General features: G+C 42.1%; 1 protein-coding gene across 1 annotated transcript in view; it reads right to left on the reverse strand.

Moving 5' to 3' along the window:
- Nucleotides 1–12770, reverse strand: part of slco5a1 (solute carrier organic anion transporter family member 5A1) — a 29778-nt gene extending 17008 nt beyond the window's left edge. Inside the window, exon 1 of the mRNA XM_030769772.1 lies at nucleotides 11816–12770. Coding sequence (XP_030625632.1) covers nucleotides 11816–12770 — 955 coding nt within the window. The remainder of the gene's footprint in view (nucleotides 1–11815) is intronic.
- Between the last annotated feature and the right edge of the window lie 2867 nt (nucleotides 12771–15637).

Below are 15637 nucleotides of genomic sequence, written 5' to 3' on the forward strand. Positions count from 1 at the left end.
CTCGGCAGCTCTGACAAGCTGTCTTTTTTATAGCGACACTATTAAACATTGTCACAAACCAGCATGGACCATTCATCTTCAGCAGGTTTCATTTTTGGCAAGAGGACTATGTTAAATACATTTCAGTTCGTCTAATCTCAGGAAATTATTGAGGAAATGGAAGCTTAGGGCATTAAAGGCCTTGTCAGGTGAACAGCCACTGAAAGCCATGTTGGGCAAAATTCAGTCTGATCCCTGACACCAGAAGGTTAACACCTGGTGATGTAAGCTCTGGACGACAACTAACGACAACTCAGTGCTTTCTCCTGGAAGCTGAACACCCAAACCCACGTGATCTTTCCTTCGAGATGCATGACGGACCGCGGTGACAGGAGCCAGGGCGAACTCAGGAGACCGGTTCCCTGATTACTGTCGCATCTCGTTTGATTCATCCTGTGTGACATAGACCCAGACGAAAGCAACTCCAGTGTGAGCTTACTGACTGCCTGGAAGCTTCGCAGAGTCACTGCCCGAAACAAAGGGTTTTGTTTCGATTAAAAAATATGAGCATTCCCTACATATGGCGACATTGAATTTCAATAGTCATCTTCTGTTTTTAGGACTGAAGCCAGCCAGTTTTAGTTTCACACACGCAACAAAGAACTGCCAAAATCGTGGATTATCAACACAAGAATCGCCTCCATCCACCCCCGGTCACTTTCATGCCTTCATACTGAAGGATGCTTCAAGTGAGGTGGCATGTGATCCTGTTAGCTAACCCTTGAATCAGGCTGAAGACAATGCCTCCAAGATTATGTAAATGTGTCTATTTATTATTTATGCTTGTTCATAGATATATCAAGAACAAGAGGACAGTCATGAATCAAAAGCAGTATAAATGGTGATAATTATTGGTGATAACCTTGGTGCTAATGCTGACACAGAACAGATCTGCTGTATCTTTCCTGTTTTTTTTTTTTAAAGATTTGAGGGGATGTTTAAAAATACTGTAATTCAGTGTGATTTCAGCTGTGATGCAGACATCCTCCCTCAGTATTATTTCAGCATTAATAAAACATGTAATTCTACTGCTCATGCTGAATCAGTTATGTTTGAGTAGGGTCAGACAAAGTTTCCTGAAATATGGTGCAGAGAGTCCAAATGGTTTTCATATCAAACGTTGAGGTCTCTGATTAGCTGAAGAGTACACGTGCTTGGTCGCTTAGTAAAATTCAACCTCTTCTTGTGAATTCAAAACTAAAAAACATAAGGACACCACACCAGCACAGAGCTTCATCCTGTCATCTTCGGCCAGCGGGGTGAATGAGGTCAATCTCACAGTAAAGAACTGAAAACAATTCAACAAAATCAAAATTTCATGACAACAGCAGCTCTTACACTGGAACATCAAAGCCGCTGAAGGCAAATCAAATATTTAGAAAATCTGAGAAATGGAAGGATTAAATTATTCTTTTTATAGAGCTTACATAGAGGCCATGGTGGAATAACAAAGAGTGTGAGTATTTCAATGAATTTTAGGGACTTTTATGAAATATCAGCCCTTGAGTGGAAAAACATATGACCTAACAATATTAACAGTAATTTAAAGCTATCATTATAATCAAATATTAAGTAACTGAATACAGAAACAGATGTTGAATATAGAAAAGCTTCAAACAGGGCATTCAGCCATCGGCTTTCAGTCACACTGAGTAATTCATTGCCTATGTCTGCTAGAAGATGGCACACTTTAGGGGTTCCACAACTGTTCTGCTGACTCCATCCACCACTTCTGCTGATTCTAAAGCTTGCACGTGGCACGGGGGAGGAGGGGGGGGGGGGGGGGCTGACAGCTAGATCTGCTGCAAATCTATCAAACCAATACTGATGCCCATATTCACTTCAGGGCTAAATACACATGCTACAGTCAACAACAACAACAACAACAAAAAAACAACATTAGCTGCTAGCATCGCTCCCCACTACATATTTAAGTCTTAAAACTCAGGTATGTGTTTGGTACATTATGTGATGAGCACAGGAATAGCTCTGCCAACTGGAGAGTGTATTATATTTCAGATTGTGTGTGGCATCAGAATCTACCAGCGCTGCCAAGAGGCTAAACAGGTTGACTGGACTCATACATACCTATTACTCAACTATGGGAATAAATGTGGAGATGTTATATAAAGTGCTTCATGTCACTTCTATTTTCTTTGAAAGTTTCCCCACTGGCAAAATAACCAAGATCAATAACCATCCACACACAGTAATAGTTTGTTTTTGTTTTTTGTCAGCATCATTTTTCACCTCATAAAATACCTGTAGGTACAGATGTAGAGAAGAGCAGATTAATGTGCTGATGTTATCAAGTGAAGGCACATGGAGTCGAGACAGGACCAGGTTAAATCAAGCAGTGAGTCAAATGTGATGTGACAGCTTGAACTCTATTCAATTACAATTACATGGAAGATAATGAAAGTGAATGTCCCTCTAGAAAGCTAACGTATAAACCACAGAGTGTCTAAATCCCTCCACCAGCCCTCCTTAATGAAGTGGAGTCTGACTCTATCCAATATACGACGGTATTTCACTGAGGCACCACTGCTAATATTCAATACTGGACATCTGGGACCTTCAACTACTTCGCTGGTTCTGCATGGATAGGTCTGAGACAATCTCACCTGAAACAAATGTTCATCACTTGAGTGGATTTCGACGGGATCCGTGTAACCTCCCACGCTAACTAAAGATCATGCCTGCTCTATCCTCAGACAGAGACTGGTTCCAGTTTTGGAGAGTTGCTCTGCCTCTTTGTGTCTAGGAGTTCCACTAAAGTAAGGGAAATGTGGGGGAGTGGAGCACTTGCCTACAATCCTCTCTGTACCTTGTACTCAGCCAGGAAAAAAAAAAAAACATTATGTAAGCTTTAAGATAGTTTTCTTTTTGAGCAGATCACACATCTACTGACCTTCTTCACGTGAAATTATTCCTTTTCTCCAACTATCTCTCATTACAATCAGCCCAAGGAATACACTGGGAGCCCTTAACATCTTATTGTGTGTTTCAGCTGACTGGACCCTCACAATGAGAGGAACAAAGGCTGAATTACAGACAGAATTGTATGCTAGGCAGGCTTTACTGAACAAACAGGCAGGTGATGCTGGGCAGGTAGCCTTTTAAAATGAACATCAATTAGTTCTCAGCAAGTCACGTTAGCACCACAGAGCTCCTTAAAGTACCCTCACAATGAAGTGATTCTCTCCAGCTGTCCTAACTGTTGGCCCTACAGAAAAGATGGACAATGGGTATGGACTACAACAAAAACAACTGAAAAACAGACTATATTACAGCTCAGCATGGTTTCCATACAGATTGTGTGAACATAAAGAAAAGGAGCATGCGGGGAACGACAGAACAGTTTGTGTCACTCCCCTCAGTTTTAACACAATCTGATTAAAGTAGCCAGCAGCAGCAGGCTCCGACTGCAGCCTTGCAGCAAAAAGTGTTTCAATTACAGCATTTTTCCACAGCGCGTCAGTGACAGTGCCACAGTGTCAGCAGTCAAACCAAAGCATCTCAGAACGAAAGCTTCACCACCCTTTCAGTTACAGTATTTCAATGGCTAGAATTTCACTTAAAGGTGCAACCGGTAAGTTTCGGTTCCAGGATACGCAGCATTAAGCGCCAGAAAAAGCGGTGAATCTGCGGTGGGCGAGAGGGGTTCTTCTGTTCTGCCTGTGCAGAGCCCTCTGGGTGTCTCCCTCCCAGACAGTCCTCGCACTCACCGCCTCCATGTGACCAGCTGATCAAAGGCGTGCTGTGCTTGTTAACTGGCTTAGCGCAGGAATGCCATTAAAAAGCAGGAGCCTCAGGAAAAATGTGCTAATCCCTTTGTACCTCTCCGCGACGGCTAAAGCACCAGGTCAGCATCCATACAAACTAGACACTCACTCTCTCCTTAAGTCTGTAATCCTCTTCATCTTGTAAGCTTTATTCAGCCCCTCTCATCCTGAGTCATCTGACTGCACAGCTGTAAACAGTGAAAGGAGGTGAGAATGAAGAGCGAAAAAAAAAAAGCCCCAACCAAGAGGTACCTAAATAGGGGATGAACTTATGAATATCCAGGAGAAACCTGTGGATCCTAAACAGAATTTCAACTGTTGAACTAATTAAGGTGTAGTTATCCAGCTTCAAACAGCATTTCAGTGATTTACTCTTAAATCTCAATGTGCATATAACGGCAATACGAGGATTAGCTGCTTCAAACCACTATCCCCACTCTTTGCCACATCGAGCATTTAGAGAACATCAAAACTGATCCCAGACCTGTGGCCTTGAGCTACATGTAGACTATTTATCAGTCTCTCTTCAGTAATTGCAATGTCTGAGAGGGTCTGCCAGCGTCGGCGCAAGGTCAAGCCTCAGCACAAGTCTTCGTCTGTTTATTCCATTGGAGCTGAACTGGGTACACTGAGCCCCCTCATTAGCTGCCAACAAGAACACCGTGAGACTGTACATGACTTGGACAGCTTGGAGCTGAGCCATAAAACCGATTTCTTTAAACATATTCATACGGTGTGACAAGTAACCGCCTTCACATTTTATCATCGTGTTCAGCATGTTCCTTTTCTCCGTTTCTACCCTTAATTAACTAAGAGCACATTCGGCCTAATGTTCTTAAATGGTCTTCGTTTGTAGTCAATGCAATTAGACATTTAATGTGAATTTTACTGTTTGGAGTTACAGTACATTACCAATGACAGTGTGAATTAGTTCCTATTATGCAATAATTACAGCTGGTTAACTATACATGTGCAACATTTTTAATAGACTTGGAAGAGCTTGATTCTCTTGCTGTCACTATAAACATCCTCTACGCATCTGGTGTCCTTTCACACTTACACACTTACACTATTACAGCTACGCACATTAATATATAAATACCAGCTCAGCAGTACATCCATTAGGCAGCAGACTGTCTGGTGCTGTGAATAAATTTACAGTGAGCGAGTGGAAGAAAATTTGGACACAGGATACAGATACTGTACAAACGGTTAGTTTGGTCACGGCGCCATTTATTATGCAACTGAGAAAATATCTCAGTGGAGAATGATTAAAAGCGACTCTGCCTTCCTCCTCCTAGATGAGGTGTTGAGTGGGCTGTGGTTGCATGGGCTTAAGAAATGCCTTTGCTCTGACCTATTATTTTGGGTGAGTGACAGAACATCCTAGGCCAGAACAAGCTCATTCTTTCTGAAAGAGCCATCTGGGCAGCCTAGTGCCTGCTTACTGCATTTATCTACAGAGAAGGCTAAACATATGATGGACTTGGGGGGGGGGGGGGTTGCAGAGGAAGCAGAAAGGAGTTCTCACTACTTTGTGTAAGACTGGGGATTTTTTGTCAATGAGTGCGTCACACCTGCAGCTTTCCATCTCCCATGGCAACAGGCAGGGCACTGTAATTTGCTTCTCTTGGGGAAAAGAGACTTCGGTTTTTAACGTCCAGCCAAACCACAGGAAGAGCAGATTTGTGCATTTCCTGAAGCTTAATTTCATGTCCTGTAGCTCAATGCCAGTTCCTTTCAAAACACAGGGGAAAGCAGTGTTGAAATTCCAGACTCGTTAACAATTGTTAATTGAAATTTCTCAAACAACACTTCAAGATGCAAGGCATCCTTGCCTTCTGCATAGAGTCAGAACCATTTCATAGTTTTGGAGGAAACAGTAACAGTAACAGTAAAAAAAAAATAAAATAAATAAATAAAATAAATAAATAAAATCTCTGAGCCAGGAGACATGCACGAACCAAAACAAAACCCTTCTCTATCCCACTTTAAACCAACACTCAAGGCACTCAAGTACTTGGGCAGATTCTCCCAACAGCTGTTGTTTCCACAATCAGAGACAGCTTTGACCAAAACCCAGACCTGAAGAGTCCCACACCGGGGTTCTGCCCATGAAGGCAACCAGAGCTTAAGCTAATTAAGATATACAGCATGATGAAAGATGAACCTTTGGCCACTCATAAGAAAGGGAACTTAACTTTTTTTTTTGGCCAAACACCTATTGCTGTAAACATGGTTACTGATGGAAACTGCAAATCCCTCAGTACCAAATAAGGCAGTCGCTCTCCGCACGCACTGTCACAGTTAACTCAGTACACATAACTACGTGATGAGAATTCACAGTAAAACAACCTATACAAAATTACATGCTTGCCAAGAAAAACTACATTGCATGCAGCCAAAGAGGCAGTCTCTTTGTCATCACATAGACTACTTGGCGTTGATACATCTGTGCTGAGTCCAAAAGATTTTCCTGAGTTTAATTTGTTCAGTGTTTCAGAGGATCTTCTATCCTGTCAATGCTGAGTACGGGAGTGAAAGTTAATGGAGGATCACGTGACAAGATGGAGTCGGGTCTAAATCTCAAAGAGCCTGAGGGGTGATTAAATAAACCTGGGCAGAAGCAAAGCCAAAATTTAATCATTAATACCTGAAAGGTGTTTACAAACAGCTACGGGGAGGACACAGTGTCCTTCCACTTTTCTGAAAATGCCGACTTTCGTTGTTTAAGCTTTCCACCTTTCCTCGGCCTGCCCCATGTGGTGTCGTCAATCCCGCTGTTTCTAAAACAACCATAAGTTTCCACCCCCCTCCCCCTCAGATGAGACCTGGGGTCAAGGAGAACAATAGACAGCTTTCACACTAAAGTTGACGTATTGGAGACATCTGAGTGTCCAAAAACATATTAGGTACAAAAAAAGGTCAGAGTAAGGTGAAAGGTAGAGATTGTGCAGTTGAAAGTTTTGTAATAGGGGGAGGGGTGAGAAATTTGTATTTTTCAAATGTTTTTTTTTTTCCTTTTGAAAAGAGAAAAAGTCCATTAAGCTCTTGCGGACTGATAACAAGCCTCGGTGACTTTGAATACCTTATCGTCAGTTCAGTAGAATGTTTTTAAAAAAAAAAAACATAAAAGAGAAAAAAAATCACAGAATCTTAAAAAGAATTTTTTTTCAACAAAGCAGCCCTTCAAAAGACAGCCATTCGGTAGAAGCTCTCAAGACTCAAAATGTAAGAATGAAAAGCTTTTGTGAACTGCTCAAACAAAATCCTGCATTAAAAGCACAGACAAAATGGAAAATAAAAAAATCCACTTACACTTCTCACTCCCCCATATATTACATCACAAAGGTCAACATGCAGTGACGAGTGACTGTAAGGATTCACATAAATCAACATGTCAGCATGAAACACGGACCAAGTCGTTTAAATCGTTTTTGGTAATTCAGTTTTACAGGACATCATAAGTGTATTACATCTGTTTTATGGCTGTAAAATGTTTCAATGTTTTTAACTGCTTTTTCAATAACATTTTATATTAAACATCTCCTACTGCTAACGAAATGGGCACTGAATCAATAAATACACAGTTCAGTCAGCTATCGCTTAGCGGTGAACCAAAGAACTTCAAAATGAGGTTAATTTGCTGAGTAAGCCTCTGTGATTTGTTCAAATTGACATACATTGTTCATAATCCCTGCAGACAATTGCTAATGTGGATTAACGCCATGGCGCTTGCTCTGGTCTCAATTCAAACACTATCTGACATCAGTCGATACCTATTTTGGTCCTGATGAGGCAGTCAGGTAGAAACATGCCATCTATGCCGCTCCACTATGCCATGAAAGTCACAAACAGTTCTAAACAACTTACATTTCATGGAAGTAGAAAAGTGTAAATTATGTGCAAGCTAAATTAACAATAAAAATTCTGCTGCATTCACAGAATCCTTTCGCAACGGTCGACAACACTAATATGGTCCTGCTTCTTAAAGGCTTCAAAAGCTATGGAATTAATGAAACATTAAAGTGTCATTTTATGGCATATGATCTCCAACAATAACGGGGAAGGCGTCGGTGTAGAAGCTGGATTCAGTGTGATTACTTCTCTCAAGTCTCCACCGCTGAAGAATACAACACTGCAAACAAAGAGCATGATACTGTGGCTACATCTCCTCTGATATTCACTCTGTGCTTAGAGATAAATGCGATTCTGGATGTTTGTGTAGTCTGAGGTACAAAGCTGTGCTCATAGTGATATTCTCGTGGTTCTTATCGACCAGGCAAACACAGTGACTTGGTGAGAGCCCCAAAACCAAATCCCTGTGAAAGTCAACTGCTGAGTAACCTGTACTTGTAACTGTAGCCTGTGGACCAGTTTGGTTGCAGAGGGTTATAAAAAGCCAGAGGAAACGCAAAGATTTATTACAGTAGATGAGAGGTGCTCATGCGTAGCTGGGCATGGCTGAAGAATGGCAAGAGTTCTGCTAGCTGTGGAAACGTGATCGGCCAGAGATGGGGCAATGTGGGGAAATATTAGATCCCACAGGGGGCAAGCAGATGTCTCTCTCTCTCTCGTGCTCTCTCACTCTCTATCTCAGTCACTCGCACTCTCTCTCTCTCTTTCTCTCTCTCTCTCTCCTTCTGTGTTTGCGTGCCACACAGGGTTTCCATAAATCCGGAGCACAAAAGATGAGAGAAGAGATGCAAGGAAAGAGAGAGAGAGAAGGGAGAGAGAGGGGGGGGGAGAGTGAGAGAGAGAGCACAAGAGAACTGCAGTTGCCATGGTACAGACTGACACATTTAGGAGAGGTGGGCTTTTACCTTCAATCCGCCCACACCAAACAGAAACACACGCACATATACGCACAGAGAGAGAGAGAGAGAGAGAGAGAGAGAGAGAAAAACACACACATGGACAGACAGCAGCTGTTCCCTTTCTAAATTTAACAGAGGATAGCAGAGCTCACCCTAAGCGTAGGGTTGTCACGGCAGTCCCTGCCTCCTTTTCCCCAGAGCAACATAGAAAACAGTCTGTTCTGCTCTCGTCCCCAAGAATTCCTCAATTACAATTGCTCCGCAAATAAAACTGTTTTATACACGAGCGGGGAGTACAGCATTATGATCGATTGTCCTTGGCATGGGGAGAAAGCAACTATTAAGCAAATAAATAATGCATGAACATTGGTAATACACTGTGAGACAGTCCTAACAAAGCAGGTACACGGCAAACGCATTGGAAAGCGTATACGTCATTCTGTATTTGTGCTCGCGCTAAGACTGTGCTAGGCAGTCCACTTCAATTAAAACTGACCCCCTCAGCTGACTCCAATCTATAACTACTGAACAACAATGAAAAAAAAAAACAAAAACGAGTGGCCGGAAGACCAGTGAGAGAAAACAACAGTGGGTTCTTTCATTAATGGATTGGATTTAGAGCAAATCACTGTTGTTCCTATAAAAGACTAAAGTCCTGTCTAAGTATTCAGCTAGAAATCCAAACTATTGACCTAAAGAACAAGTATAACTGGACCTATGGAAAGGTCAATTATAGACATGCTATCCGATAGGTTGGTTTTTGATCACGTAGAATCCATATGGTACCGATGGTGAAGTGTGCACTGTGTCATTTTCTTGTATATGACCTATTGATTTCTCTACTGCAGAGGGTGGAGAGCATTGGGACAAAGGTCCCAGAACTAATTGCTCTGCTCACTTCAGCGCATTTGTTTGACGGGATTCTCCTTCTGAGACAAAAACAGACAAATGTTTACACTGGATGAGTGAGCTCGTGCATACCCAGCAAAACTGAAGCTCTGTTAAGACATAGGTGTGGATACACTATGGGGGAATTGGATGATATTCACTGGAAGAGTTGGAGAGGGAAGAAGAAAGAGAGAGAGAGAGAGAGAGAGAGAGAGAGAGTGATAGAGAGAAAGAGAGGAACAATGAGTTTGCGTGTCTACGTGTCGTGGTGAGAAATTGCACACATGCCACTCCAGTCTCCCAGACAACGTTTCAAGAATGTCTATGCAGCACTAAATGAGCAAACACTAAAGAGGACAGAGCAAACGTACCTTCAGGCTACTCAATCAACATACAGAGCAATTCAACCCCTCAAACTCCTCCCCAAAGACCATTTACAAATTGAGCTGGGGTTTAAATTAATAGAACAGGGGAAATAACCCAGAAAGTCCCCCCAATTCAGACACTGTACGTATATAGATAATGGATGTTCATACGTTTGGTGTTCAACCCATCTTCACTATAACTGTTTGATTTGATTTGCAAGTTGTCAATCACTTTGCCCAGTAACAGAAGGTCTACTGTATTTTTGACTGATCTCTGTTCCCTGCTCTGTGGGAATGGCCAAAGGGCAAAAGGGGGACAGATGCTTGTTGTTACTGCAGAATCTACCATATCCAAACAAGCAATCACATGCCTGCAGTATAGTACGTATGTGCCTGTGTATGAGTGTGCGTCTGAGTGTACGTGTGTGCGTATGTGTGTGTGTGTGCGTGTGTGTGTGTGTGTGTATGAGTGTGCGTGTGCATGTGTATGAGTGTGTGTGTGTGTGTGTGCGTGTGTGTGTGCATGTGTGTTCGTGTGTGTGTGTATGAGTGTTTGTGTGTGTGTGTGTGTGTGTGTGCGTGTGCGTGTGAAAAATAAAGCTGAACATAGGGCCCGTTTCATTCCTGCACGTTTCTTTCATCCAGTGATCTCAGATAGTACCACAAGCTCTCAGGCACGAGACCTTGTGCTGATGCTATCTGGGATCACTCTTCTGTAAATAAGCACTGATGAGAATACCACACAAACAAGGAAAAGAACATGCTTATTTTGGTTTGGGTTTTTTTTGTTTGTTTGTTTTGTTTTAAAAATTTTCCCTTTCTACGTGCATAGAGTACAGGTGTTGTACTCAGGGATCAATACTTTGTTTTGAAGGCACTGGAGTGTGTGCCGTGTAATGAGAGAGCGTTTTCGAGGACAAAGCAGTAATGTGCTCACTGAAGCACACTCCAATCCCAGAATGCCCGACAGCTTGATCCCACACCATCCCAGCACTACCCAGGACCGTCCTAGCACAATCCAGGCCTGGGACCGCGTGCAGCTGAGACACTGTCGGATCACTGGTGCTCCAGACAGAGGGACTCTGGCTGTCCCACTTACCAAACAGGCTGTGCATAAACTGATCTCCCAAACTCAGGCTTTGCTAAATTCAATGTGTGGTCTGATCAATCAAAAACCTAAACTAATTGAGTTTGCAAACTGCTTTAACGCGACATGTATTATAACCATGTATTGTAACCTACTTTAATAAGTAAAGAAATGCAATATCCCTTAAAAGAAGACACGCCACAAAAAAGGCTTTGTGAATGACTGCAGTTATATAAAAAAAAATGCTTTTATATCCTATCCATTTTTGAAGATTAAATAAGTATACCCCGTCACAAAGTCTAAGTGAAAAATACTGACATTACATTCCTACAGTAGATCTTTCCAGTGGGTTGTTATACACTTAGTAGAGGAGCATGACTCCTAAGAACTCACAATAGACAGCAACTGCAATCTTTCCACTCGGACTTTACTTAACATGTGCCGCTCAGCCAAGGGTTGGCTTCTACTTGCTCATACTGTAAATTTCCCAAGCCTCCAGTCGCAGCATTTTGGGAATGGAATCCAGTGGAGATTAAGCCAAGGCACATGCACACGGAGAGAGGGGGCAGAGTGTATGGAGGGAGTGCCCATATGTCTCTGCCAGGTTCCCTTTAATAATGACCTTCGGATGAGCTTCGGTAGTCTAATACAGGCTGCATTCGTTTGTATGACAAAGCCAGCACCAGACTCATTTACAGTGGACTGCAGCTCTGAAAACTGCCCGATAGGAGGGACTTACTCTCCCCTTATGAGCATACATGTTAAGTTGAAATATTTCACTGAAACAGCAAGAATTTCAACGCAAGAGCAAAGGTCAATTCTGAAATTTCTCACCAAGGTAGAGGGATGCATTTTCCTTCTTCACGTTGTCGTCCAGGTAGGTTGGTCCGAGAGTGTAGATTGGCGTGGATCCCATGCCCACCAGGATCTGGGCGCAGATGAAGAGGGCGACGTAGATAGAGTGCTCGTTTCCCTCCTGGTCCCTGGGGCAGGAGGACACATCTAAGGCATCCCTACCGCTGCCATTCCCATTCAGGCACAGTCCCTCATTCCCTGTGGAGGAGTTCACCTCCTGGATTTGGTAGGGCGGTGAGATGAAATGAGGTAGGGAGAACAGTGCCGCCCCTACAGCAATGAACACCCCACCTACTGCCAACCAACGTGGCCTTTGACCTCGTCCTCCAAAATAACTGATGAAGACCACCACCAACAGACTGCCTATGTCAAAGCAGCTCACCAGAAGTCCAGACTCCGAGCTTCTCAGACTATATCTTTTCTCTATGGTGGTGATCACGCTGCTAAGGTATCCTGACACCATCAGTGACTGGATGAAAGTCAGGTAACACATACAGAACAGAAAACACCTGGAATCTGAGAGAATCACCCTAACGTATTTCCTGGCCGGAAGGCCAATGAACCTTGTAAGAGAAAAGCCTATTTTTTTACCAGTGGCCCTGTTGGCCTCAGCTTTCATGGAGTTGCTTAGACCCACCATGCTGGACATAGAGGGAGAGAAGTCAGTCCTAGTGGGAGAGTCCAGCTGGCTGGAGTCAGTTTTCTGCTGTAGTTCACTTAACACTGAGCAACGGTCAGCGTTTATTGATGTTTGCGCTGTGCTGACCAGCCTTGGATCCCAAGTCTCACCACCTGCTGGAAAGCCTCCATTAAGAATGGGTAAACTTTTGGATTTGTAATAACTCTCTGAGTCTCCATACTGAGTCTGGAATTTGTGCACTTCCAAAGACTCTGATATGTCACTCCCAGTCTCGTCATTGTCTGATGAAGTCATCGCGGCTGAGGGTGCTTGATAACTGCTATGACAATTCAGACCCAGTAACTAGTGCGACAAGAGTATGCCCTTCTCCGGGGCTGAACACTTAAGTTAGTGCAAAGTCCTGTGAACGCAAACAAATGAGTGGGGGCCACTATAGCCACAAGCTTGATTTATCTGCATTGTTGTTTGTTTCCTCAACAACCTTTCAAAGCTCTCATCCGGACTACACGACCGTTGTTCTTTTGTCCCAGATAACTGTCCAGTATTAACATGCGTCTTTATGTTTTTCCGAACTATATTTAACCTACAATATCGACATCTTCAAAAATAGCATTTCAAGTCGCTACCTAAGCTTCTAGACGTACAGATGTAAACTCATTTCAAAATAGCGTAATTGTTCACGAGGACGGCACGAGCGAAAAGTGTTGTGATTTTCACAACATACAAGTACAGAAACCTCATCTCTGGTGATCTTTCCTCTTTCTGCTCCTGTTATCTTGTTGTGATAAATCAGACAGCTCTTTGTTACTGGTCAGTGTGAGAAATCCTCTAGAAGCAAATCCGCCTGATTCCGTACCAGCATTGCCAGCATTAGAAACCTAAACCAAAGAAACAACAATAGAAGAACAAAGAAATCATGATGCCCGTATTTCATTGAACAGTAGAATTTCATGCTCCTTTGATGCATTATGATTGTCCTTTCATTCTACGTGTGTTTTCTTTTTATTGGTGAAGCATGTCGAGACAGACAAAGAATAACGGAAAATGGGCGATAATTTAATACTAGAAATTGTTAAATTTGTTCGAATGTATTCTCAGCGGTAAAAACGGCACATTAAATAAGCTTTAGTCTTTGGACAAAAACATGAGGTTGTAAACCTCAACACAAAGCAAGTCACGACTTTGTATCACGTACATAAATCAGAAAACTACAGCTACCAACAATGAATTGTCAAGTCGGTTGACCAGCGACCCTATGTTAATTCATAATCAAGTCGATAACAGAAGAAGTCAGTGTACGGGAGCGAGGAAATTGAGCCTATTTTTGCAAAAGTAAAAGCCAACGCGTGTACATAATTGCAAAAAACAGTTATATACTCACACAAGGTAGACAGAGGTAGACCGTTGTTGTCCACGAAGCGGACACTCACTGAATGAGATTGCGGATTTGAAGGGAGGGGGGCAGAAGAACACCATCCATTCCTGCTGGTTTGTGGGACTTGTAGTTCTCTGGAGTTGCTCGTCAATGGAATCATTTTAGTCCAAGGAACTGAAGATCTCTCTGTTAGGGTATGACTGAAGCACTCAATGAATTGAATAGTCGAACATAAAGATATTGCATAGTTGTAATGTAACCAAACTCCTTGATTGCCTGTGTCATGAAGTCTGTGACACTTCTGACTACAACTTCTCTACCAGCTGAGACCCCTGGTGACCCAGTTTGTGATCGACAGCTAAAAGACTGATTGTCACATATTGTCAAAGGTCTGGTATTTGCTCTCCAGAGTTAAAAGATTAATCATGAGTGCACAAACATATATCTAGAGAATTAAAATGAATACATTGCAAACTTAACAACACTTGGAGTTTTGGGTTGTGAAAATTGTTGATTATTGTCCATTGTGCCACTATCATTTCAAAATAACATTGTTTAATAGTATATACACCAAAGTAGGCTAATTGTAAAATCACAACTCCTAATTTTGTGTATTGCAGTGTCATGAATTTAAACAAACATCAATTTGATGTGAAACCTGTGGGGGCTTTTCTCCCTACATGGATTCGTGTAACAAGTTATTGCTCCAATCACTTTTCATTTTGCCCCTCTATTTAATATTGAGGACATGGAAGCAAGTGTGTCTTGGTTTTCTTTGATCACTCTCTCACGCGCGCGCTCTGTCTTGACAGGTTTGGTAAGAAAAAGACAAAGTAAAGGGCATTTTTTTCTGATGGATTTACTCCAGGCAGGCTTTCAAAGGGATCAATGGGACCCAGTCATCTTTTCTCTCAGTTTAAGCTTTAAGGACCTAATCAATAACAGATGCCAAGAGAAAAATACAACATTTGTCTTCATTTTTTAGATGACCGAGGCCACAAAAAGACTTATTTTGGGACTGGTCTTTGAAATTAAAGGTATTTCAGATTTCGGTATGATCAAAAAAATCATGAGCTACGATGTGTATTAGCTTGTGAGTGTGTGTGTGTGTACGTGCGTGCATGCGTGCGTGCGTGCGTGTGTGTGTTTAGCTGTGAATCAGTATACTGTGACTGTGAATGTTAGTTTCAGCCTTAGACTTTGGTGTAGTGGTCCAGACTTCACAATGAGACCAAATTTCTGGGAAAGACTTTAAACTCATAAAAATCCCAGTATAATCTGTCTTAGAATATCTCTGGAACAACAACAGCCTCCACTCAAAAAGCAAAGCCAAGTTTGAGTTCACTGACTCATAATAGACACCACTGCAAGTATATCATTTTATAAATATTAAAAGCTGATAAGAGGATATAATGCAATATACAAAGCAGTCTGATACTATGTTATCCCTTTACACAGATTAGTGACTCTGATCTTTCTATTCTGTCAACAGTAAAGTGAGGTCATGGTGTGATGCAAAAATAATAAATGCAGTCAGTCTTTACCAATTGTCATGTTGTACTTGGCAAAAAACAGTGACAATAGTCCAGACAGAGATGAAGACAGGTACAGAATGAGAGAAAATCTGTGGAATTAGTGGAGGGAGCAACATTTCCAAAAAGGTTAATACATTCAGGGAAGCACACACAAAAAAAAAATTCTTTGAAAAGGTTGCCCATTGATGCAGAATGCAGAACAAAGTTCAAGTCTGTCCCAGTCTGTTTCATTTGACTAAAAATGTACGCTT

Source organism: Chanos chanos, chromosome 3 (assembly GCF_902362185.1).
Source record: "Chanos chanos chromosome 3, fChaCha1.1, whole genome shotgun sequence".
NCBI classification, from domain to species: Eukaryota; Metazoa; Chordata; class Actinopteri; order Gonorynchiformes; family Chanidae; genus Chanos; species Chanos chanos.